A 27,766-nucleotide genomic window follows, 5' to 3' on the forward strand; every position below is an offset into this window, starting at 1 on the left:
ATAATTTTAAAAAATGGTTCTATATTTGGCAAATGTGAAACAAAAGTGACATGAATAAGCTTCGGACTGAAGGAGTAAAATGATCATGCTTAAATACAGGTGCATTGCAATAAAACTGTTATTGTTGCTCGGGCCTTCCTCCTTCCATATAAATTCTGCCATATAACACAGTCTGTTGCACAGATCAGAAGTTGCATCTGCACGCCTGGGACTTAAGTAAGTGTTTTACAAGCCTCTGTACTGAGAACGATACGCTAATTACAGGGAGCAAAATCCTATTCACAGGGGATGATGTCATCTTTGTTATGTCATCTCCGCTTAAAAGCTACTGCAGATGCTCTGACATACAAATCCTTGCTGTCTCCATTCACTCTTTTCACAGAGAGTACCTGCTGGCATGGGAACAAACTCTATGGCAAACAGGAGAAGGTAATAGGTGGAAACTGGGAGGAGGAAGGCCAGTTTTTGGCAAACCAATAGGAAGTGCCATGATTCTCTTTGACCTTGGGAGGAAATGACACAGTGGAAATTGCAGCGGGTTGTTGAAGCCAACAGAAACCCAAGCTCTGCGCTGTGGACTCCCGCTGCGTGGGTCTGACACGGCACTCAATTCCATGGATATGATGTGTTCCGGAAAGAAAGGGTTGGTTGAACGCCTGTCTCAGAATATGGTGAGAATACGAGAAGTTATTTCCTCCAGAGATTGGCTACAGGTGCTGCATTGTGAAATTAAACCCTTTCTAACAGCAATCTCAGTGTCTTTGACAAATATATTACTGTGTAATACCAAAATAGTATTAGTTTAATGATGATGGCTGTTAGAAAGGCACAAAAGAAGACAGATTGATCAAAGTATAAAGGGACGTATGGATTGTATTACCACCCAAACCCAGTTTTCAACAAGCTCAATGTCCGCATATATCAGCGCTTACCCGAAAACAGAGACGTCTCCTATATTTTCGCCCCATCAAGCAGGCCGCAACAGCTCATGCGTGTTGTAATTTCAGCCTTTCGCCAAGCCTTAATTGTCTGGTTAGGCACTAGGCAGTAAACATAAATTAGTTGCTTGCATCTTTTCAATAGAGAGCTCTCCTCTGCAGACAGAAACATTTGCGTTGCTTAGTGAGAAAACAACTTGTAATCGGCCTTTGTGATTAAAATGTGGCAGCGTCTGTGGTGGGAGAAAGCCATTTTTGACCAAAAAAATAAATAAAAATGGTTGGGTCACAGACATCTACACATTGAATGAGGCATGTACATTATATATACAGTTTGTGTTGGCTATAACTTTCATTTCTGCATGTGGAACAAGAATGCACTAAAAGCCCACAAACAGAAGCTTACAGCTCAGCTGATGGACGATACCACGTCTTTTCCAAACACTATCAGCTGTCCCACTATCAGTGTGTTGCAGCCATTAAAATTAAAAATATATATATATTTAGAAAATACGCAAGTTGACCAGTGAAAAATATTTTCTGTTTCAGTTGAATAAAGGTTAAAGAGAATTAACAAATTACAGATTCTTCATTTTATTGCATTTTACAATTAGGAGTTATCTTTATAGTTATCATTCTTGGTGTGAACGTGCCTTAAGTCTCTTGATTTGTTAGGCTATGCGAAGCGATGATTTATAAGTATTTAGTCGTTCCTTGTCTTCTGTTTAAAAGTAGCTTATAAACATTTCAATGTACGCCCACCCACAGAAGAAGGTGTGACACTTAGCTTGTCAAATACCATATTTAATCATTCTTAAGTGAGGAATTGACGATAATAACTTTAAGGACTTTTTTTCAGCACAATGCTTGTTTTTACAAGTCCCCTCTTCCTGGATGTCTGTCTATGTTCTTGGATTAGCTGAGCGTTTGCCGGGTCCAAATAAAACACAGATGACGTCAGTCGCTGGAGTCCTGCCCTTCGAACGCCAGCCCAATCTAATGCATGATCTCTGAGCGAGATCCTGTCCAGACAATGCCCCACTTCCCTTTACACCAATGCAAACAGGTCTGGCCATGGAGCGCTCGCAGTAAAAACAGGCTGACAAAGAGCTGGGGCTGAATGGGGGTAGAGGAGCCAAAGTCTGGGATTAGTTAGCAGAGGGTTGACGGGGTCCCTGCAGCACGAACGTGAACTTCAAAGGCCTGACCTCTCAGAGCAGAGGCACACAGAGTGATGGGAGTGATGGGAGCTGTAATCTGAGCTTTTTTTGTCCCAATGGACTGCATCAGTCATCCTGTGTTCATTTACAGAGCGGCATTTTGTACTAATGCTGCTACATTCGATGGACGGGCTATAAAACAGTTAGGCCTATAGGTATTATTTAAGTAAATAGGTCATATTTTTGATAAAATTTTAATTGCAAACGTCAAGATGTTAAACTCAATATTAGATATAGAAAATAAACATGTATTCTATTTAATGAGGTTTGCCATTTTTCAACACTAATGCCCGGTTTCACAGACAAGGTTTAAGTCTAGTCCCAGACTAAAATGCATGTTTGAGCTGTTTTAACTGAAAGCAACTTGCACGATCTTAAAATATGTCAGTGCCATTGTTTTGTCTCAAGATGCACACCAGCAATGTTTTTTCTAAAGCACATTTAAAAAAATTGCTTTAATTCCTGTTTTTTTTGTGTGTGTGTAAACATTAACATTAAATGGCATTTACAATAAAATATAAAATAAAATAAAAATATGTTAGGCTAACAAATGCTGGTTTATAGTTACTGATAAACTATTTCCCATGAATCTTTGTTTAATCGTTTTTATAACCCCATATAAAAAATATGGTCAAGAAGGTCACAACCTTTGAGGTGGAACTGGCCAAAATCAACAAGGGAAACAATTTATCAGATTAATATAATAGTTTTCACTTAAAATAAACATGCGATTTGCGCCTCTAATACTTTAACAGGATATCAAAATTGATTTATTAAAAACAACAGAGGAAACTAGCTTTTAGATACAACTTTCAGCTCTATCCGGAGATATTTCCATTCTCTCCATGAGTAGCCTTGGCTGTTTTCTTTTTTTCTTCTTCTTCTTTAAAACCTTGGGAAATCCTAAGAGCAGAACACAAGGTTTCACGCTGTGGATTTTACACTTGGCTGTAAACAGACAACAGGTATTGAGTGGAGCTGCACAATCTTGTTGGATGGCATTGTGTAGCGCTCCTAGTGTCCTGATGGCCCAGTGGAGCTCTTTGGATTGGGTTTTCCTCAGTGACAGCAGTTAATCCACTTTGGCTGGTGTTGGCAGCGCCGGGCAGGGGCCCCACAATGGCTTGCTCTGTTCCCCATCAGAGGTCCCGTGGAGAGCTGCAGATGTGCCCGAGCAGGAGGGACCACTACGGCCGACTTACTGGACGTTGGTTACAAATCTTCCCTTTCAGCGTCTTCATCAGCTCCGCAACCCCTCTGAGATCTGCCTCTCCGAAACATCAGCTTCTGTAGGAGCAGCTGCCGGCAGCTCGCAGACAGTTAAACCCATGGGTCATTAAGGAAGTCAGCACAGATTAAGGAATTAAACTGTGACTCTGATTAGGAACAGATATCACCACAGAGATGCCTGACGTCTGTTAGCAGTCTGGGGAACTGTCTATATCATCCTTAATAGGCTCTCTTGTTGATTTGTTTTATTCTCCCCATTACCCCCAAATGTCTTAAAACAATGGACTCTGGCTTATTACAGAAGATCGCATTCCAGAAAACCCCAAAGTCCTGTTTCGATGAAGTGTTCTAAAAGTTTGAGACAAACTGCTTAATATCATTATCTTCAAAGAAGCCACAGGAAAAGAATTCAGATTCATTGAGATTTGCTAAATGCATGGCACCCTTTGGGGGAAATGAACTGTGAGGCTTCAAAGAGGACGGATATCAAGAGCTGTTTACTTTGATGCAAAACTGAAATGCGGTGTGTGTCACACAGCCTGACACAACCAGCCACATTCATCATGATGAACGTCAGCAGATGTCAGCACATTACCATGGGAATTAGCTTTTGTTGTTTTTGCAAACAGATGACAATCACACCCTTGCCCTATTTATTTATATTTTTGGATCTTATTTACTTACTTATAGAACATTCCTTGTGCCAGTTGAATAAACTTAGCCACTGTGTTAAGACTGTCTTAAGACTTGCAGTTAAACAAAGGGTAATCTGTCTAACTTTTCCAATTCAAATTAGACCGATCTACCTTTTTATGTAACTGACTTTAAAAAATGGTGATCAGTCTTGAAGAAAATATTTCGATGACTTACCCTACCTTTAAGACTAGTCTAAGCAGTTTATACAAACAGTCACTGGTCTTATTGTGAGATTAATTTGTACACATTAATTCAAAAGTAAAATAAAATAAAATAAAAATAAATAAAATACTGTGAATGTTTAATTTGTGCACATTCATTTAAAATTAAATAAATTAAATTTACCAATTAATTAATTAATAAAATATTGTAAAAAATATTTAGTACACAATGCACATTACTATAGATAGATAGATAGGTAGATTTAAATAAATAATAAACAAAAAAATAACATTATAAATGATTAACTTATGCACATCAATAAATAAATAAATAAATAATTTAAAAAAACTTTATCTTCTGAAATTAATTTGTTTTAGGCTGATGTCATCGAACCCCTCCCTTCCAAGCTTTCATGATCCAATCAATTACAGATGGTTAAAAATTAAGTCACATCCCATGTTTTGCTCTTGTTGAACAGAAATGTATTACATTACAGAAGTAAACACAACCAGGCTCTCTTTTTTCTACTGCTGTGCTGAATTTCAAAATGTATGCGTACATATTTAAAGTGTACAGTATGTCTGTTACTCTGTTTTATAAAAGCCAAAGCCATGTGCAATGCGAGTCAGGGCACTTTCTCTCTCAGTATGCTGAACTCAGGCATGCTGTTTCAATAGGTCTGAAAGCCACAGTAAGCGAAAGGAAATCCCCCCTCGGTGACTCAGAGCTGCCAGTATGAGCGTGTGTGTGTGTGTGTGTGTGTGTATCCAGGCCTCATTTCACCAGAACACTGACCTTTTACACACACACACACACACACACACACACACACACACACACACACACACACACACACACACACACACACACTAAAAGACACTTATAAATCAAATACTGCAGAAGTTCCCAAAAATAAATAGCCCAACTTGCTCTTTTTGGATGGATGCACATGTTTATGGTTAGAAGAGCAACATTATATAAATAGAGCCAAAAAAGGCCACTGAAATGTCCATATTTCGTGACAGGATGTCACATAAGTGATTCATTTTGAGTGGCATTCAGTAATATCTTTAGTTTTAACTTCTTTAATGTAAAAATTATTTTTATATAGGAAAGACTCTTAATATGAGTTTCCAAAGAACACATTAAAATTCATGCAATTCAGGACTTATAGCTTCCTCCTGAATCATGTTAATAGTTAGGTAAGTTGTTTTGCAGTCTTGCTTCTGTGGCATTGTGAGTGGCAGCTCTACCATAAAACCATTGATGTGCCAGATACCAGACACGCAGCCAATCGAGTGTAAGTCAAAAAATATTCAGTGGAAGAAAGCAATATCATTATTGTTTTTGAAAATCAAAGTGCTGGACAATATTCTGTGTAGAGCAATCCAAGAGCTGCTTTGCTAACGTTTTTGCCAGAGTTTCTAACCATAGTAAAGCCTAATTAGAAGCTACACATATGTTAAATACCAGTTTTGGTTAAAGTTTCTTCTAGAAAGAATGAACTCGGGGAAAGCAATACTCAAAAAGGAGAGGGAGAGAGAAAAAGAGCACGAAAACAAAATCAAAGAAAAAAAGTGACTAATTAAGATCAGATTTCTAGTTTCTCTTTGGCAGTGTGACTGATTATAATGAGAAGTAATTTACCCAACTGTTCATATTACTGGTGCTTGCTTTTACTCTTGCTCATGCTTGAGGATTTCAACAAACTCAAATCCACAAGGCCTTTCATCTGCAGTGTGTATTAATTTCACCATCCATTTTACTGGATACAGAATTTACACTGTAAACTCTGCAGAAAATATACTAAAAATGCACTGTAAACATATTCCTTGATACAATCTTTTGCAACATACACTACTGTTCAAAAGTTTGAGGTTTGTAAGTGTAAAAAAGTTTCTTATGCTCACCAAGGCTATTCTTTTTTATAAAAATACAATAAAACAGTAATATTATTACAATTTAAAATACCTATTTTCTACTTTAATATATTTTAAAATGTAATTTATTCCTTTGACGCAAAGCTGAATTTTCTGCAGTAATTTCTCCAGTCTTCAGTGTCGATTCTTCACAATTCTATTTTAATATGCTGATTTGGTGCTCAAGAAACATTTCTTATTATTATCACAGCTAAAAACAGTTCTGCTGCTTAATGTTTTTGTGGTAACCATGACACTTTTTTTTCAGGATTTATTGATGAATAGAAAGAACAACATTTGGAAATCTTTTGTAACAAACAAAAAAGTATTTACTGTCACTTTTGACCAATTTAATGCATCCTTGCTGAATAAAAGTATTAATTAATTTCCTTTCAAAAATCTTGCTGACCCCAAACTTTTGAACAGTACTGTAAATGTATATGAAGCAACATAAAGCAACAACAAATGGTTAGTTTTAAACCAAACTGCCACTGAACAGCCCATGACAAATAGTGTTAATATATCTCACACTATAGAGTATAGAATCTCAAAAATATTCAAATTGATTTTTAAACAGATTTATGGTTGCATAACCAGATCCTAAACATACTGAGCAAATTTATGTTGGACAGTGTTTGCAAACATAAGAAAATGAATCAGCATTATGGAGCGTGTGTTGCACAGAATGAGGATATTTCTCTAGACAGGCAGAAATAAACAAGGCACCGGCTGCCATGCGGTGCCGTCAGGGTCGTCTCATTAAACCACAGTAACAGCAACCCTGCAGTCATATGGGCCTCTCACATTGCATTACTGATTCAAGTTCCAGAGTTGTTGCTGTCCCTGAACTCTTGTATGAGCACTGCCACATCTAAAAAAAACACCTTCCTTAGGTGACAGGTTGTAATGCTTTCAGTTGAAACAGCTTGTGGTTGGAGATGGCTGGGGTAAACCTGAGTGTTGATTTAAGGTGTCAGAATAGCATATGGTCAATGGCTCTCCCCAGAGGGGTGTTATTCACAGGTGGATGGGGGAACGATTGCCCAGGGTTTCAGTTTTCTGACCCACATACGAATGCGTGCTGACAAACACACTCCGTAGGACTCGTCTGGAAGCAAACCAAGCTTGTTATGCTGCCGAACTCATGAGCTTAGCAACTTCAGTTTTATTTTTACCTCTCTTTAATTAATGGGTGGAAAGAAAAGGGCAATGGAAGGAAATAGAAATTAAGGAGTGATTGAATGAATTAGTGAACAAGAGAACGAAGAGAAGAAAATCAAGATGTACACTACCATGCAAGACCAAGGCTGCATTTATTTGATTTAAAATACAGTAAAAACAGTACTATTGTGAAACATTATTACAATTTAAAGGGGTCATGCCATTGATTTTTTTAAATATGTTCCTTGAGGTTCACTTATAATGTTAATAAAGTTTTAAAGTCTGAGCACCAATGGTGTGAGGACCCTATTGGAATTGCTCCGTTTATTTAAAATGTAATTTATTCCTGCGACAGCAAAGCTGAATTTTAAGCAGCCATTACTTCAGCCTTCAGTAAAATCACTCTAATTTGCTGCTTTGATGCTCAAGAAACTTTTTTTGATTATTATTTTTATCAATTTTGAAAACAGTTGCGCCGTTTAATATTTTTGTGGACACCGTGATACTTTTTTCCGGATTCTTTGATGAATAGAAAAAACAGCAGTGTACATTCCAACATCTAGTGAGCTGCCTCTGTATGCAGTTAATTAACAAATATTTAATTATGCTGCCTCCTTAAACACCTAATTTTTACCAAATAGAATAAATCCGAGATGGCAGGCTAGAGAAATGTCAAAAAGTAGCCCAAAAAAGAAATCTAAAAGTATTATAAATGGACTATTTTACCTAAAATCTGTGTATTTTTGCACAGATTTGGCATTAGCATATCAGTACTGAGAGCATCTACCATGCGCTTTATTTACAGAACACTATGTGTGGAGTTGTTGCCTGTGTAGAATGTTACAGATCAAATCACTTGTGAGGTTCCATTCCATTTAGGAGGCTGCCTTAGAACTCAGTTGCCTATGTAGGCTGTACACAGCTCACTAGGTTCTGGAACAGAGCCTTATTCTGAGTGCATAAGGAGAAGGAATGCTTTGTTTTACTGCTTCAAAAGGTCATGTTATGATAACCCTCTGTATGAAAATATTTATGCACTCAGTGGACCACGGAAGAAAAAAAACCTTTAATAACGGATCATGGCTGTCATTCACTGGTATGTGTTCCTGTTAACATTACATTGCAAGCTCTGCTGAACATAAGCAGGTAGGATTTTTAATTATTGGAACAACCAGTCAGTGCAATGAAGACTAAAGTCTTAAAGGGTTAGTTCACCCAAAAATGAAAATTCTGTCAGTAATTACTCACCCTCATGTTGTTCCAACCCCGTAAGACTTTCGTTCATCTTCGGAACACAAATTAAGATATTTTTGATGAAATCTGAGTGCTGGATCACTCCTCCACAGGCTTATGGACACTATAACTTGCTGGCCCAGAAAATGCATTAAAGACATTGTTAGTCCAAGTGACTCCAGTGGCTCAATCTTAAGTTTATAAAGCGACGAGAGTACTTTTTGTGCGCAAAAACAAATAAAAATAACGACTTTATTCCACTTTTCATTTCCTTCTCTCTGGGCCTCGAGTCTTTTCACGTAGTGTAATAGCGTAGCGCGTCTGTGTTGCACGTCACACGTAGGCTCACTATTGGGCGACGCTAGTCATGTGTGTGATACGTGGTGACGTGGAGCCTCCATAAGCCTGTGGAGGAGTGATCTTAATTTGTGTTCCGAAGATGAACGAAGGTCTTACGGGGTTGGAACAACATGAGGGTGAGTAATTACTGACAGAATTTTCATTTTTGGGTGAACTAACCCTTTAAGAACAATATACTATAGTTGTAAGCTGTATGTGTTTGATTCACTAAAAAGAATCAGCACATAAGAGTTATTTCTTTGGGAATCGATTAGACTTTTTGTACTGCAGGGTTCTGATTCACTAAAAAAAGAATCAGCTCGTAAGAGTCATTTGTTAAGGAATCAGTTTGACTATACACTGATTGCACTGTATGGTTTTCAATCACAAAAATAATCTGCTCATAAAAGTAATTTCTTCAGGAATGGGTATTAAGCCATATTGGTCGTGCTATCCGATTGTTAAGTCTGACGTCACGCGTGACGTTTTGGGTCCAAGCGCTCCTCTCGTCCAGAAATAACAACGGTGGAACCTGTACATTTATTTACGATCACGTCCTTCTTAGTGAGGCACCATTGGCGGTCAAAAAGGGTTTAAATTCCTTTAACACCAACAGAGTGGTTAGTGTAGCTCATCACTCAGGTGGCATAATTAAGGGTAGAGTCCAGGCATCAATGAAAAAGAAGATTTACGAGGTTGAAGTGAGTTAGCTCGGGACACGGGACACAGCACTGCGGCATTGTAAAAACACTCAATAATAACCAAAACACTAGCGAAAGCGGTAGGTAGGTAGAGAGGACCTGGACTTTGGACCCGGAAAGAGTATTATCGGAGAGTGGTTACGTCACGACTTAACAACCGAATATGGTTTTGATTCACTAAAATAAAATCAGCTCATAAGATGTAGGCTACTTGTTAAGGAATCGGTTGGACTACATCGTTAACTCTTTATGGTTTTGATTCACAAAAAAAAGAACATTCTCAGAGTTATTTGTTCAGGAAAATATTGTAATACACTGATCACAGTGTTGGTTGGACAATGTTAGTCATGGTATAAGGTTTTGATTCACTAAAAAGAATTGTCTCATAAGAGTCATTTGTTTAGAAATCAATTGAACTGCTATTCTTTAAACAACTGAAAACGTGTTATTTGTGTAGGAATCACACTAATCTGGATGTGCTGGATGTTTAGCGCTACACTGTAATGTCATGTTTAGCATATTCTGTGTTTCCAACCCAATAGAACATCTAGAAAATGCAAAGCAACTTTATTCAAGATAAAACATTTGCAGTGGGGGAAAAAATAAATCCCCTCTCAACACAAGGAGGCACTTTAATGGGAAACTGGCCTGACTGCTTCAAAAATAAGAACTGATCCCAGACTCTGAGTTCCCCCTAATCTACAAACCCCAGTCATCTGACCTACTTCTAAGGGTATTTCAAACCCACATCCTCCACTTACCCAATACATGTCATCATTGACAAACTCAGTCCAGTTCGTAGCCCAGACAACTCAAAGCAGAGACCGGACGGAAGCAAATCTTAAAATGACAGGAGAGGCGAGTCGTCTGAGATAGAGCGGGCCAGATAATGTTTCACCGACAGGAAATCAAATCTGTGAGCCACTTTGACAGGAAATTAAACAGAACAACATGGTTTAAGACAAAAGCTCAACCAAGCACATGCATTCCTTAATGCCAGACACAAATTATCTGAAACTCAATAGGACGTTCATACAATCACTCTCAAACACTCTCCAGGGGCCTGCCTCATCTGAGATCAACTCCCATGCGTTCAAATATCTGGAGCACATGAACATATGCTGTGAGAAGCGTCTATATCTATGACCCAGCCTGCTTCAATAATCTCCATCTCTGGTGATACCCTCCTCATTTTTGCTTTGGTATAGTCTCACAATAAGCTAACATATTGAAACTATGAGGCACACATTCAATCTGTTTTTCATCCAAATGTCTCATTCTATTAGCGAACAGGTTATCAAATCAAGCCCAGACACGTGGTTCTCGGCTCCAACCTGTTATTTCCAGTGCTATTAATAAGTTGCTGAAGAAAAGAAAGCCACATCTGGATCATCTCACAACTGGCCTTTGCTCGCGAGAGGCGTGTCTCTTTTGACCAACCTCAATCGAAGATCCAGATTGCACATGAAACAAAACTGCAAGACTGTATATATGGCAAACACATCAGACCTGGTGGACTAACCAAACCAATCACATATCGATGACATTATGGTGATTAACCACATTTTTCATATCGAAATCATATGCAATGATTTAAGAACATCAAACAAAACAGACTTTTATGGCTCATATCATATGACTGATTGATAGGCTTGATATATATGCATTTTATGTAAGTAGTCTGCTATGCTAGTATATTTATGTTCGTTGGCATGGCACTCCAAAGATATAATCAAAGATTAGTTTTATGATCAAAGTTCAGTAGTTTTTATTGTGAGGGCAAAACATATAATGCAATGCAATACGATGATGATCGAGAGATAAATGATCATCAAAAGCCTAATGCATCATATTTCATACTCATGATTTTTCAAAGAAAAAAAAGAAAATCTTGAAATATTAAAAGTAGATTGTGTACAACAGGTTTTTCATCAAAGCTTTGATCACGCCTAGGAAATTTGTATATTAAAGATGATACACTAGGCTTTACATGGTTAATCTAAATGTTTATTGCTCACTATGCTAAATTATTAAGTCTGATGGATGAAGTTGTTTGTTTCATCTTGCCTTTTTTATGCTCTTCAATCCATTTGAGCTCAAAAGGCGAGTCCAACCTCGTTCCAATTCCATGTCACACCGTGTCCTGCATTCAATCATACCCACCTGTCTAAAATCCCACAATAAACCGCAGTCCTCATCAACAATAATAGAGGGTCCTGGTTTGGTTTTGGCACTAGCCAGCCTGTAGGGAGCAATGGAGGATGTGCATCTCGGCCGCATCCCTCCACACCCTCTGGTTCCTTTCAACACCCAGTGAGCCATGGCAACAAAGAAACATGAACCTACAGCACCTGGCCTGCACAAATTACTACATCTCTTTAAATGGAGGACTGAGTGCAAATTGAAACTAAAAAAGTTCTAAAAAAGTAGACTCATCTTTACACCACTGGAAAAAATACAAGGGACTTTACAGCATGTTTTTGTGGGGTTTCTATAGAGGATTGTAGGATAGTTCGTTTTTGCTTCACTTGCACACGTATAATGCACACATTAAAAGACAAATGCTAAAAGGGGTCTAGGGCGACGGGTTGCATATATGTCAGTTTCAGCCAGAGCGGAGCGGGGCTGCTTTCTCAAGAGTGTTACTTTTCACCAAACTCTCCAAAATCAACATTCCACCACAAGCCGAAAGAAAGAGAGAGAGCTGTTGGAACTATGTGAAAGCATGGATTTCACAGACCTGGCCTTGTCTCAAGGCTCAAAGACTGAAGCCATTTGTCTATCTGTGTAGACATGGTCAACTACCTGTAATCAGTCAGATGATGGGCCGGTGAATAGAGGTGAAACAGTGATTAATTGGGTCTTTTAAACATCCAACTTATAGGCACAAACAGAGTGAAAAGCCAGGAACTGTGTCATAGCTGTAACCTAGAAGTTAGTACTTGCAGCATTTTCTACCCTGCTATTTATTGCTATTGTCATATCTCTAACTGCCCCTATAAATAATGTATATAATAATATATTAATAAAATGATTATTTAGCAAGATTTTTACTGTTTTTGAAAGTGTCTCTATTTGATCATTTCATTTGTTTGATAAAAATACAGCAAAAACAGTAATATTATTTTTTAAATTAAATAACTGTTTTCAATTTTATCATCTTTTAAAATCTATATTATAAAAGCTATATTTTCAGCATCATTACTCTTCGGTGTCACATGATCCTTCCGAAATCATAGTAATATGCTGATTTGCTGCTCATGAAACATTTTATATAATTATCAGTGTTGAAAACTGCTTTTTGAAAACTGCTTTATTTTTGTGGAAACCTCAATACATTTTTATCAGAATTCTTTCATGAATAAAAAGAACAGCATTTATTTGAAATAAAAATCTTTTGTAACAGTAATATTACAAAATATTTTTTGTTGAACGGTAATATATATACAAATAATATACCAAATAAAACCCCAAAATTGGAACATTAAAATAAATGTAAATATATAAGTAAATTGTGTCTACTTTATCACATACTGACACTTAAATTCAAATTTATCTTGTTGTATGCAGGTTAACACTAAAAAATATTTGACATTATGACTAAAACAGTATAGGGAGATATAATCCACCCCATATGAAAGCTTTGAAATAAGGCAGTAAAAATGCATCTGCTTTTAAAGAGTCTCAGGAGTGCAGCACATACAATACCAATACTATCAGCGTCTAGGCATCTCAAAATTCTCAGTTTCTGATATATGTATTAAACCGGGGTGTTCGTGGACCCCTGCTATCTCTCAGCTGGCCTCTGAGCCGTACAGCTATGAAGTCAGTTCAGAATTTAAGACTGCTTTTGTAGGTGATGTCATGGTGGAAATGTCCAGACATCTGTCAGCCCCACAATTTAATGTGGAATCTTCCTGTGCTTGTACTAAAGATAAAACAACACGAGGACATCACAGACTTGGACAACTGCAAGGTGGGAGCTACCATTATTTTCCATTCGAAAATACATAAGGTTAAATACACAAGCATTTAAATGTGGGGAAATTTCTGGGTTTTACATCTTTATGTAATCATACCACTAGCTGAGGAAATTGCTTGAGCGAATCCTAATTCTCATCATGACTTCAAAGTGTTTTCATATCCTGCACGTCTCTCGAAGGTCTTCAGGTGAAGATCATCAAATCATTTCATGCTTCATTTCTTCTGTGTGGAAAATAGAAAGCGAAAGAATTCTGTTTTGCCTAAAATGTGCACTCGAAATCACCCAAAGCAGTGTCACAGGTCAGCACTTAAGGACACCAGCGGAAAGATGCTGCCGGAACTGAGTCTTTACACAAATATGTGTCAGTTCCATTAGAAGAGGCCTTCCAACACCCCATAATGGCAGCGAAAGACCTCAACCGTGCAGTATAACAAGACATATAGGTTTGACGGTAAAAAGAATTCCCTAAATGGGAAACAACCGGAGGTGGCTAATCCTACACAGAGGAACCATTAGTGAGCTTTACCAGGGCCTCTCCTGTTGTAATGGACCAGCTTGCAATATAAACATTCTCCAGATTATCATTTACATGGCCATAGACACACAGAGCAGGAGAGGATCTCTGACACATCATTTATCAAAGTTCTCTATGAGTTGGTCGATTACAAATGAATACAACCAGAATACAAAAAGTATTCAGGCTTTTGGTTTTTGACAACATCCTGAGTCTAGGAGATTTTTACTGTGGCGGTAGTTTTCCCTTCTACTCTGGACTTTTATTACTTATGAGGTTTGGCTGTGCTTTAGATCAGCAGCGCTTGACACTTTACATATAATTAGGCTGTAGCACATTTGCAGAAATAGGGAACACAAGAGGCATTTTGGCCTCTAACGACTCTCAAAAGGTCTTTTCAAGAAGGTTAAATAAAGTAACAAATCACCAGGCTTTACAATCATGATGTGCGCTGCACCTCATATTACAGATTTTGCAAACAAAACATGATGATGATTTGATGATTCATTGTGAACAAAACATGATGATGATTTGACAGGTCATTATGTTCTGTTTGCTCATACTTACATGCATGGGTAGTTGACCTGTGGTGCTATTCACAACTTTCCTGCGAGTCTTATGGAATATTTTCCATAAGACACTAGATGAAATATTTTTACTTTTTTATAATTTTTTTAAAATAAATTGTCACACAATAGGACAATTTAAAGTAAAATTATGAAAAGATGGTTAAAATTTTGAAAAATGTAAAAAGAAATTGTGATCTGCACTAAATAATCAATAAAATAAAGAGGAAGAATATTGATAACAATGATAATAATAAATTCATAACATGTCCATATAATTTTTTAATCATACAGTGATTAGTCACAGCACCAACAAAAAATAAATAAATAGCCTAAATAAATTAATGATGTTGATAGTTGATTAAAAAAGTTTATGGACGTGTGTCAACTACTCACATATAGATCTGTAAAAAAAAAAATTACACAACTGATGGAAACATGAAGCTGGAAAACTTATGAAGTCAAAGACCAGGGAAAACAGTAATCAAATGGTCTATCATGCATCAACCCAGTATTTATTTGCTGTATGTTTGACATAGAGGTGACCAAACATAAACTCTATATAAAACTTTTCTTTTCTCTAACTTCTTTTGAAAGACCAGGAGATGCTTTTAATCTATCTTCCTCTAAAGACACTGAACAATCAGCATATAAAAGGTTTTGGCCTTGCTGGCGTAGGCAGACATGCCTATGAAGAAAAATGAATGCATCTTACATGGAAGCTACAGCTTCCTTTTCTTAATAGAGCCATAGTTTAAGATGATTATCTGTGAAGCATGGAGACAAAACACATCTGGTTACAGTTCCGAAAAATGAACATGAAAAAGTTTAGATTTCCATATCCACATCATCTACTGCGACTCCAAGTACATGCCAATATCAACAGTGCAGAGAAACACAGAGGTCTGCCAATTACCATTAAAGCTCACTTTATTTTTATATCCAGACTCCCCAGCACAATTGCTAGACTGTTAGAAGCATTACACTAGGACCTTACTTTGTCACCATTGTAAAATATCATAATCAGATGTGCTGTAATGTGTAACTGTGTGCATTACAGTTCAGGCAGCCCTGTTTAGTAAGGGCACAAGAACTATGACATCATGCTGAACACACTGTGGGATATTGTGTAATGTGTAAAATACAGGCCGGTAAATGTTTTCCCAGACAGTACAGGCTCACAGTTTTAAATCGTTCCATTAACTAGGTAAATAATATATCTTGGCTTTGCTTTAAGTGCACATTAAGGCCTGTGAAAGTATTTTACTAGCATGGACCTCTAAACACTGTAAGTAGTCATTTTATAGCCTATAGTTGTTGTTTTTTTGTTTCTTTTTTTGATGTTGATTAATAATAACAACAACAAATCATAACACAGATCATATTATCTGACAGGCATATCTGTTGACTGCGAAATTTAAAAAATTGAGAGCAAACATTTTACCGGATAGACTGCCATCTAGTGGACAGCCTCACTTATTGAATGAATATTACAAGAAAAATTGAACCATTTTAATGTATTATGTACTTACCATCATGCAATTCCAAACCCGTACGACTTTCTTTCTTCAGTGGAACAAAATGTGAATGTTTGAAGAATATCCTGGTCACTCTTGTTAATATAATGATGACAGTGAATATGGGCTGGGACTGTCAAGCTTTAAAAAAAGACTCAAAAACACCATAAATATGATAAAAGTAACCAATTAGAGTCGTAAGCTTATTCCAAGTCTTCTGTAGTCATACGATTGCTTTGTATGAGAAACAGACCGATACTTCTGTTAACCGTTCCTCTTCCAGTGAGCTGTTAACTGTTGCTTAGACCGCGTTTTTGGGTGTTTCTCGTTTCAGTAATTGCGCATCCCAATTTTCTTTATTAAGTTATTCTTTCTTTAAGTTATTCAAGGAAACATAGATGCAAAGAAATATTGTTGTTCATTGAAACGCCAATTCAAAAGGACATCAGATGGTTTAAGGAGCTCGTGAAATGTAGTTCATTAAAGCGTGTTCTTAAAGGGATAGTTCACCCAAAAATGAAAGTTCTGTCATTTACTCTCCCTCAAATTGTTCCAAACCTGTATGAATTTCTTGCTTCTGCTAAACATAAAAGAAGATCTTTTGAAGAATGACGGGTTGAATCAAACAGTTGATGGGCCCCATTGACTTCCAGTATTTTTTCCCTTGTGTTCAGCAGAAGAAAGAAATACAGGTTTGGAACAACTTGAGGCTGAGTAAATGATGAAAGAATTTTCATTTTTGGTCGAAGTATCTCTTTAATAAAGCAAGATGCACTGTGGAGAAATTCACTACTTAATTAGATCGCAAGGGTAAAGAGTTCGACGTAGGAGAGTCTGACTTGAAGTCACGTTCTTTGTTCCATAGAAAAATAAGAAAGCAAAATGTAGAAGAGTAAATAATGATTTAATATGTATTAAAAATAAAATAAAACTACTTTTCATGTAGTTTTAAAAAGCTTATTCCTTTATTTTTAAAGTGTTCAGATAAGTATAATTTAGATAATTTAATTAATTGAATAAAATATTTTTTAAAGTAGCATTCTTTGTTCCATAGAAAAATAAGCAATGTAGATGAGTAAATAAATAATGATTTAATAATACTCATTTTATTACCTTGAAAAGAAAGGATGTTCCTGTAAATAAAGTTTTAAATCGTAAAGTTTTTAAAAATATTTTTTATTCCTCTTTTTTTTTAAAGTATTTATAAGTTTACTCTACTCAGCATATCTTAATAATAGCCCTGTTTAACCATTAATGCTAATGAAAATAAAGAATTGTAATATTGTTAATAATATTATATTGCCATTAATAATAATAATAATAATGATGATAATAATAAAGCACGCCCAGATCCATCACTTTTGACATATTTTATTTGATAAGACTGCTCAACCACATTTTAAGGCTGTTATATTAGAAACTAAATCAGGACTTCCAGCAACTATATGAGACAGATAAATAAAGCTGAATGCACTGATGTTCATCCTCTGAATTACCACAACATTTAGCATGTTTCACAAACAATGTCTTTGTCTCACTTTCTAACAGAGCCACACAACTGCAAGTAACATTTTGCTTGTTTTAGAGCAAATGCAAAATATTAAATTAACACAATAACTAGATGAAGCATTAATCTAAATGTCTTTATTAACACTGATAATAACTGGAGTTGAAGCTGAGAAATAACAGTAGGCGATGTCACTGTAATCACATGCATTTAAATACATCAGCAGGGGGCGCTAGAAAGAGAGAAAGAGATCACTGCTCAAAGCATCTGGCTCATGTGTAGGAGTAGTGTGTGTACTGTTAAGCAACTGTGTTCCTGTAAGTGATGCGTGATAACATTTACACTCACTTCACCAAGATGATGAACATCTTCATGAGTAAGAGAGAGATTGTGTAAGGTTGTGAGTGAGTTTAGTGCCACATGATGTTTTACTTGCGTCCGAGTGTGTTGTGTTTTCAAGTTGCCAGGGGGCCCAAGCTAAGCTCCACATGGTGTGTGAGCCAGATGGCCTCACTGGTGGCTTCTCCCTCCTCAGCGGGTCTGATCGGAGCAGCGAGGTTCCGGAAGTCATGTCGGAGTTTGAAAGCAACAGTGACATCCCCCTCCTCTATCTGCGGAGTCACTTTGATGAAGAAGCCGATCTTGTTTGACTTTCTAAAGGCCACCACACTGAAAAAAAAGAGCAGACTGTTATTAATGAAGGGTAAAAACAGGAATGATATCAGATGATAACCAATGATATCAGATGATTTGAAGTAGACGTAACGGCTTAAATGCAAGGTTCTACTGCCTACAACTTTAAGCTGAAAACTTAAATGTTAATGTTTAATGCAAGTTCTTCAACATTAACACCATTCACCATTCATTCGTTTACCACAGATACTCATTTTGGCGTGTACCTGCTGCTTTTAAGTATAGAGCACTTGCACAGGAATCAATTCTGTAGTGCATAAACAGAAGTTCATTCACCTAGAAAAGTGTTCCCACTTCAAAAAAAGAACGGTCAGATAACTTTAGAGCTCAGATTATGAACTAAGTTTTGCTGAATAATTCATGTGAAGCCCATATTTGTGTCAGACCTCTTACATTTAAGCATTTCAATCCTGACCCAGTTTACCTTCCATTGTAAGTGCATTAAGTTTGTTTAAAAAAAAAAAAAAAAAAATTCTGTGGTAATCAACCACAGCTACAAACACTGTTAATTGATCTTTAATAGACATTTGCCAGGGTAAAGACATATTTATTTTTTGACAGGAATGAAAACAAGGATGTGAGTGATAGAAGTACAGTATGTTCAATGGATTTTACTGTTTAACATACTGAGAAAAACACTTTCAGTAGACAAGTTGTGAAAATTACGTGATCTAGGACCTTTACACAGTGTGTGCCATTGTAAAGACTGTAAGTCTATCCCTCATAACCTCATTTTCATCCATGTTAAATTCAATATTGCATCTAACTGCATATAACCAAAGATATATAGGCTCACATGGAATCTGTGCAACTTTTCTACACTGGTCTGGAAGGCAATTTAAATACAGCTAAATGTGTTAAACAGATCTGAGAGTACTATTCAATTCTTAACGGTACCTGAAAGTATTATCAAAAGAGCCAACATTTTTCATAAAAAAGGAACAGGGTAAATTGGATGTAATAAAAGCAGATTCCATGCAGACCTACTTATCAATCAATAAATAACCTATTCGCAGTCTGTCCTTCTGACAGCAATCTCATCTTCTCGATAATTTATGAGCTCAATTGTTTATCTGCTCTCAGTATCATCAGCAATGGTGGTTCTTACTCTGGGTCATCCTGAAAACCTTGAGGTTCTGCCAGTTCATCATACTCAGCGGCGGCATCTTTCCCTGCCAGGACCAGCTCCTTTGAGGGCACCAGCACCTATTAAACAATCATATTTTATAAATCAAACCGTAGGGGGACACAAGACAAGGCAATGATGAGGCGCTGCCAGTGAATTCAAGCACTGGGGCGCAGTGATGGAGAGGCTATAATAACTGCATCATTTCCTCAGTGGTGGCCCACTCAAGGTAAACAACTTCTGTCTGGAGACTGAACTGAGTGTTTGTTTTTAGAGTTATGTTTCAGCTCAAGCCAGATAAGGACAGTTATCTAATTCAATAACCAACCACCAGCCATCATTATTGGACAAATACACTGCTGATGATTCATTTATACGGTATCACTATAATTCATCTGTACTGTTAGAGAGAAGATCAGCTGTGGTGTTTTACCTTAGCATTGCTGTTAATATCATCTGGGTCTTCCTCCTCACAGGTGTACAGAGACACATGGGTAATGTTCTCTACTGGGTTGGTCAGGGTCAGCAGAACCTGACTCTCCTGTATTAAAACAAAATACAACAATTACTTACAAAAGTAAAAAGGTCTAGAACCTTTTCAAAGAAGTGTAACCAGACAAATGGTGTTTATTAATTTATTTTATTTTATATATAGGATATATTCATTCAAGTGTTCCAGCATGAACAAAGCTTGCCTTCATATGACGCAGGTTTGGAATGGACATGATTCTCACTTCAGGAATGTAGCTCCTATATAGGAGAACAACAACCGTTAATTGATTCATTTTAGGGTCATTCCGTGTCAACTAATCCAGAGGTCCCCGGCTCAAATTTTCCATCCTTTATTTCTGATGAAAGAAATACATATATGATGAAGAAAGCCGAAGTATTAAATGTCATGAATGTATATATTTGTTGCAATCTTTGTTGCACTATATGCCAACAGTGACAGCTCAAAAATGGGGAAAAGCACATGTGTTTTTTGCCCCAAGTTTGCATGCCTGTAACTCAAGAAATAGTAAAGATATTGTAATATCCTTTTAGATTCTGGTCCTCAATAAACCTTTTTTTTTTGTATCTTTATTTCAAAGGCCCTCAATGGTTCAATCCCAGAGATATGGGCATGTTAATGTGGCTCCATGAGAAAATTGGTCAATTGTACACATTTTTAGTGATTGAAAACCAAATGTGGGTCACTTTGTATACAGCTGATACTTTTTTCTTTTAAAGAGAAATATCTTAAGAACAAATTATTCTAGTTTCAACAATCTCAGTGTAAAAATATAATAATGATGCTGCCATCTTTTTGAAATTGTAATTTGGCTCCAAATCTCAGGTGGAAATTGTCATTTTGACCCCCCCCTACAAAATAGTGGATTACTCAGTATACATTCATGACATTTAACATTTCGGCTTTCATCACTATTTATGTTTGTCTTTTTACTTCAGAAATTTTAGCAGCAACTAAAATTTTAGCCGGGAAAATTTCAGAAATGTTGTTGATTTGACGAGGAAAGACCCTTTAGTAAATAAAAATGTAAAGAACAGTAAACAGAAAAAAACAACAAACAGAAAAGAACAACAAACAGAAAAGAACAACAAACAGAACAACAAACAGAAAAGAACAACAAACAGAACAACAAACAGAACAACAAACAGAACAACAAACAGAACAACAAACAGAACAACAAACAGAACAACAAACAGAAAAGAACAACAAACAGAAAAGAACAACAAACAGAACAACAAACAGAAAAGAACAACAAACTAAAATGATTTAGAGCACAAACACAGGACTTACACTGCCACAAGCTGGATTTTGAACTTTATTGAGGTTGGATTAAACTCTGGTTTGCTCAGATTGTGCTCACATTTCTGAAATGAAATAGCGAAAAACAGTAGTTAACAGCACTTTAAACTGTTCAATAGATCTGCAACTTAGCTCACAGCAATCAAATACACATTTGATAACGAATTAACTTTTGATATATGCAAACTATTGTTCAAAAGGTTTTTATGAAATAAATTAATACTTTTTTTTTAATCAAAGATGCATTAAATTGATCAAAAGTGACGATAAAGATTTTTACAATATTACAAAAATGTTTTATTCCAAATAAATTTTAACTTGCTATTTATCAAAAAATCCAAAGAAAAGCTTATGTATACAAAAGAAAACAGGCTTAAAGATTTTAGCGCAGTGATTCAACAGTAGCTTCCTGAACAGCTTTGTTTTGCAGTGAAAGAGAAGCTGGATGCGTTTACGTACCCTGCAACGCAGAGAGCGCTTCATTAGCAGGTGTTTGTGTCTGGGGTGCAGCTGTGAAGCTCCTGCAGGTTGAAAATCTGGCTGTAGCAGCCTCTGGCGAAGACTCGTTACTGTATCGAAACACAAGCCATGTTTAAAATATGCCAATAAGTCAATAAAGATCTTGTCACAAACAAAAATTTATTTGGTGAGGTTAGGTATCTTGCCTTAGAATGACTAATGTGATTAAATTATATAAATACAAATTTTTACACATTTGATCTTAAGTACAAGTAACCCTGAACACGCGAACTCCAAAAATGCCCCATGGCACCTGTGAGTATGGATCTACATGGCTGTACCTGCCATCACTGCACTAAGAAACGGGGTTGGATTAAGAAAGTAATTGAGTAGTATTACTGGGTGAAGCAGGGATGAGACCAACCTTCAGGAAGGTTGACAGGGCGGGTGTAATAGTCTTCAGGCAGGGGCTCCACTTCATCCAAAGCCTGTGCTGGCTCTATAGAGATCTCCTTCTGATCCTCTCCTTCTTTTAATCTGAAAACAATATAGCATCATATAGACAATGTCTACAATCATTTAAAGTGTCCCTATTATGCTATTTTTAAAGGTTCTTCCTAATTTTCTTTTGGAGGTCTTATACAATAGGTTTACATGCATCCAAGGAGAAAAAACACTTATCCTAATATACATTGCATATCACCTAATTTCTTCAAGAGATTCAGTCTTTCTAAACCCCACCTTTCCACGAGACTACTTTGCTCTGATTGGCCAGACAGCCCAGTCTATTGTGTTTGGTCTACCGCTTACAGTGCGCGTCGGAAACAAGCTGGCCATTACCATTTCTGAATTTCAGCTCCGGAGGAGATGGTTTTTCCATATCAATTCCAGCACGAGTTCTCATCCTTTTTAAGTGCATGCAAAGTGAATTCACAGCGCTGAAAATAGCTTCTCTTGGACATGTTGACAACAAGAGCCAAACTCTTCCAGGCCTGAGCTACAACTATAGTGTTTGAGGGCGGGTCAAAGCCAATAAAGACCATAGGCTGACATTATGCACATTTGTGACTTTGTTACATAGGCTAGGTGTTTAACAGTAAGTGAGTTGGAATAACTGACGACTCATTTCGGCAGTTCTGAATCGATTCTTTCTTTTAGGAGACAATACATTTTTTTGTTGTGCACTTTGATCTTTAAAACTTTGCAGATCTTTTACATTCACAAACATCTATATTACAAACTACATGAAAGGTTATATTCGAAAAAGCATAATTGGGCCACTTGTGCCAAAATGTGATGCATCCATTATCTCAGCACTCCACATAATACCCCTGCCATAAACTCCACCAAGCAGTGGATTATTTTTTTTTTTAAACGTGATACTTACGAAAGGCCGTACAGGGCACTGATTGGGGCTCCAGATCTCTGTCTCTGTAGTCTGGTTCCCAGTCCATACTTCTCCTTTTAGACATAAACATAGATCACATCAGTTCATGCTAATCAGAGTTTTTCTTGGCTAAAAAGTTCTAGGTAAAGCTAATAATTAATAGATGAATGTTGGCATCATAGTGATTGCTGTGATGGTAAATGTGGTAATAGTAAACAGTTTAAGCACAAATGTTATCCAAAAGCTTGCTTTCCAAGAAACTGGTTGATTGATTCTGAATGAAATAAGACTGCCTCTTTAATTTACAGAAATACTATTCTTTTTCTAATCATTATAATCAAATAGGTCTGCAGCTAAACTTCAAACATCATTAATATCTCCAAACATAAATACATGCATAACCAGAACTCTTCAATTGTCCCATTAAAGATAAAGATATCGCTTGCCAAATACAAAGGATTCGATTATTCAGAGAATTCCATGTAGCAATAGTGAAGCTCATGTGATCAGCAGAGTCATTTAGTAACAGATTAGACATGCTAAACTGATGGAGGGATTGGGGGAAAAGAAAGGCCTTCTTAGTGTTTCTGTAAGAATTGTGGGGGGAAAAAAATACCACTCACCACCACGTGAATAGTGTGTTGCTGGAGAGGGGTATAAACCAAAAATATCACCGTGCACAAGCAAAGAAAAGAAGAGAGACAGAATCAAGTGAAACAAATCCATTCAAGCAAACATTAAAGTGGCAGTTTGGAGCACAAGGAAACAAGGATTGCATTAGTAAACAAGACATGCAGCTCAAAGTACCCAGTCATGTATTACAGGGTTAGAAATTAACTATCTGAAGCAATTATTTCTTGAACTACCATTTAAAAGCATAAGGTTTGTAAGATTTTTTTAAAGAAGTCTCTTATAATTTCCAAGGCTGCATTTATTTGCTCAGAAAATATAGTAATATTGTGAAATATTATACAAATATAAAATAACTGTGTTCTAGTTTAATATAATTTCAAAATGTAATTTATTCCTATTATGGCAAAGCCGAATGTGCTGATTTGGTGCTCAAGTAAAAAAAATTCTTATTACCAATGTTAAAAATGGTTTTGCTGCTATATTTTGTATTTTTTTGTGGAAGCCGTGAAACATTTTGTTTTAGGATTCCTTGAAAAATAGAAAGCTCAAAAGAACAGCATGTACTTACACTTCTGATCAATTAAAAGTATGCTTGGTGAATAATAGTATCTATCCAAAAAAATAATAATCTTACCCTTAGCTTTTAAATGGTAATGTATATATGCAGAAAACATTAGGAAAATGATTATGTAGTCACATTTCAGACTCTGCTAGGTTTAGTTGACTTAATCAGCATTGATACATATTTAAAGGAAATGTTTTATAATTGAAAATGTATAATTCATTTTACAATGAAATAATGCACACAAAACAAAATAGCAGTACGGTTACTGTATATATTTTTTTCTGTTTTTCCAATTAGCCTTAGCCAAAGTTTAGCATCTAGACAAGACAGACCAGACCACACCCGTTTAATGCTTGCTAAGTGGAAAGTAAATGTTAGGTTAGGAGGGTGTTTCTAGACACAGTGGTGTGAATGTGTACCGAGAACGCCTGAGGCATGAAAGGGCGTCTTCGTGCCAGCTTCTTCCTGTCTCTCTCCAGCTTCTCTCTCTGGGCCAGCTGCTGGTAATACTCAATCAGCTTGTTGATCTATACAGAAATCATAACTGATTTGTCAACTACATTGTAATATGGTAATATTTAAATATTTTATATTTTATAATACATATAAAAAGGTAATATTTATGTAATAAGAGGAGAGCTGGTTCTGCACAAACCCTTTGGGTATGCTGGTTTTCAGGTTCCTGCCATCCTCCACTGGCTAAAAAAAATAAAAATAAAAAGTTGTAATACAATGTGGTGCATACAGATTTAAATATTCTAACCAGGCACAAAGCAACAAGTGAAAAGTCCTCTCTCTTCTATGCTAATCTCAACATTTTCTCCCACATTTTTTGGTCCTTTGGTTCTATCTCTGTTATGTTCCAGCCCAGAGTGAGATATGATTGTCCCAAAATCCCAATTATTAAAAAAAGCATATTCTGTGATTAGTTACAATTAAGACCCTTAGCAAAGTATTTCACATGGAGTGTGGGCAGTAAAATTACTTGATTCAGGAAAACTGTTGCATCACTTCTTGTCAGAACATTACCAGATGTTTATGCAGGTCTATAGTATGCTTAAAAATAACCAACATAAAGGCAACATTATAATGATCTTAAAGCACTTCAACTAGTGCAAAACAACCATCTTGGATTAAATGGAATACATTATAGTTTAAATCATGTGGCTTTACAGATAAACCAATAGAGATCAGATGTGCTCCTACAGTAGTCACATTCAAATCCAGACTCAAAACACTTCTGTTTAGCTATGCATTTACTGAAGGAGCACTGTGCCGCTGTTCGTCCGACATTTTGTTTTGCTTTCAAAAGTAAGCTCAATGATCAAACTATAGGCAAGGTGACAGAGAGGGTTTTAATTATGGTCAGCAGGGCATTTAGCCCGAAACTGTAAATGCCCACTCAGAAGGTGTAAAAGAAAGTGATAATGTGAAAGTGACGTGTATTAATGTGGGTTTGAAAGTAGTTAAATGACAATATTAATGTTTTCGTATGAGACAGAATGTGAACGCAGTGCTAAAGAAAGTGAAAAGAACGTGTGAGTAAATGAGGGAGAAAAGAAAGTTAAAGGAAAGTTGATAGATGGAAGTCGTAAGAAGATTGAAGGTTAAAAGAAGGTTGAAAGATTTAAGTCTTAAGGGAATCCTTTTGAAGGAAAGATCTATAATAATATTCTTGTTTTATTTTTTTATAAGTACTGTATTTTATTTTATTTTTCTAAACTGTTTTAATTATTCTTATTTATTTTTATTATTTTTATTTCTTCTATGTAAAGCACTTTGAATTGCCATTGTGTATGAAATGTGCTATATAAATAAACTTGCCTTGCCTTTACAGACACTGGTACACATGTCCTCAGTTAGGAAATGCCAGGACTCACCCACAGATTTGTCAGCCATGCCTACATCTCTTGAGGTCCAGCGACAAAATCCACAGGCCAGGTAGTAGGCCTTCTTCATTGTGGTTTTGGTGGGGTCATCAGGCAGTGGTGCTGGGATGTTAGTGGCCCGTGTAGAGAGGGTGTGCATACAGCATGGACAGTCAAAGCAATTGGCACACCTGAAACCGATGTATCATACAGAATTCAACATCTTTAAAAGGAAAGACGATTCATGTGACAATTTAATATCATTATAGTCCATTTATTAAATATACATAATTCTCAAAATCTCAATTAGGGGGAAGAGTGGCATTAAAAATGGCAAGAATGTTACTAGGCAATGATAAAAGTTAAATTACAGATGATGTTAGATGATTAAAATCATTGCTGTTATTCACTCACAGGCCTGTCAGATATTTAGAACAGATGTGGTTTACCTATTCTTCTTGAGCTTCGCCTCAGCTGACGGCATGTTCTCCAGACAGCTGGGACAGAAATGGGAATCGACCTATAGAACAGGCATTACACCAAAACACAATTTTCAAGACAAGCAATTGCATTTGTTTGTTTTTTATATTGGAACGTACAGAAAGGCTAAATGGAACTTATCTGGTGCCAGTGGAAAAAGTCACACATTACTTTAGCGAAAGTATAATAATAATAATAATAATAATAAACTATGTCATCTGTCTTTACGGGGTGTGGTAGTGTTTATACCCTCAAAATAACACGAATGGGTGCTGCAAACACTGATTGTGGAACCTTATTGATCTTATAATCTGCATATGCACATAATGTAAATAAAGGCAAACTGCAGATTTTTAATTTCATTCAGAATTCTCCTACTAGCTTTTAGCTTGTCAAATATCATAAAAAGTGGGATGTACAGAAGTTAACTGACAGGTTCTATAGCCAATTAGATAACACAATTGAAGTATAATTTATGACGGATGGAAAACCTAGCCAATCACAGGCCCAAAATTCGTTCCACTTGGACCGATAGGCGGTACAACACTGTCATCAATAGCCCGTTAGCTCGCTCTTAGCACGGCTAACATTTGTTGTTGTTCACTAGATGTCACACCCCGCGTTACTTACTTCATGTGACACGCATTCCAAGGATCGCAGCTCACTGCAGTATCGACAAAAATATAGCTGAGAGATCGGAACTCGAATCTTTTTCTCGCCTCGGACGAGATAAACCACTTTCTCTGGCTGCAGCAGCGTCGCCATTTCTGACTGAGTCCCTGCTGCCTACGTAACGATTACGTCATCATACGTGATCTTTTCTTTTCCGGTTTTGTGTCAATAGTGCCTCTGCTGTTCATACGGTTGTATGCACAATTGCCTGTATTTTTCATGGTATTTTTCTCCATTGCCACCACTCAGTCATACTGTTTTGTTAGGATGTCTTAGCTGTTATGCATACGCCGTTTTTTTTCCTTCCACAACAAATGTCAGCTTAGAAGAAATAGCCTAGCTGCTGCATGGTCCAGTTTGATAAAGGTCAAGTTTGTGTTAGTTA

General features: G+C 36.6%; 1 protein-coding gene and 1 long non-coding RNA gene across 3 annotated transcripts; one reads left to right on the top strand and one right to left on the bottom strand.

The window, feature by feature from the left end:
- Positions 1-17,536: 17,536 nt before the first annotated feature.
- On the bottom strand, positions 17,537-27,510 carry dctn4 (dynactin 4). 2 transcript variants are annotated; one of them, XM_082177583.1, is made up of 14 exons: positions 27,340-27,510; positions 26,679-26,749; positions 26,242-26,420; positions 25,017-25,060; positions 24,781-24,888; positions 23,787-23,807; positions 23,164-23,237; positions 22,201-22,313; positions 21,777-21,886; positions 21,309-21,382; positions 20,203-20,257; positions 19,941-20,048; positions 19,490-19,587; positions 17,537-18,357 (listed from the first exon to the last, which is right to left on the bottom strand). In XM_082177583.1, the coding sequence occupies exons 1-14, from the start codon at positions 27,472-27,474 to the stop codon at positions 18,144-18,146; spliced, it is 1,404 nt and encodes a 467-aa protein (XP_082033709.1). In that variant the 5' UTR covers positions 27,475-27,510; the 3' UTR covers positions 17,537-18,143. The 2 variants fall into 2 exon arrangements, with proteins under 2 accessions (XP_082033709.1, XP_082033710.1); XM_082177584.1 differs by lacking the exon at positions 23,787-23,807.
- LOC309504479 lies at positions 18,365-19,017 on the top strand. Its single transcript, XR_014208082.1, has 2 exons — positions 18,365-18,665; positions 18,696-19,017. It is a non-coding gene; the product is annotated as an uncharacterized lncRNA (long non-coding RNA).
- Positions 27,511-27,766: the final 256 nt, after the last annotated feature.

This window comes from Leuciscus leuciscus, assembly GCF_965113295.1.
Source record: "Leuciscus leuciscus genome assembly, chromosome: 8".
NCBI lineage: Eukaryota > Metazoa > Chordata > Actinopteri > Cypriniformes > Leuciscidae > Leuciscus > Leuciscus leuciscus.

Coding starts and splice junctions, on each gene's coding strand:
- dctn4 (XM_082177583.1), bottom strand. CDS start 27,474: ATGGCGACGCTGCTGCAGCCAGAGAAAGTGGTTTATCTCGTCCGAGGC. Junction 24,889..25,016: donor AAAACCAGCATACCCAAAGG/GTTTGTGCAGAA, acceptor ATTTCTGTATAG/ATCAACAAGCTGATTGAGTA. Junction 21,383..21,776: donor AGCGCTCTCTGCGTTGCAGG/GTACGTAAACGC, acceptor ATTTCATTTCAG/AAATGTGAGCACAATCTGAG.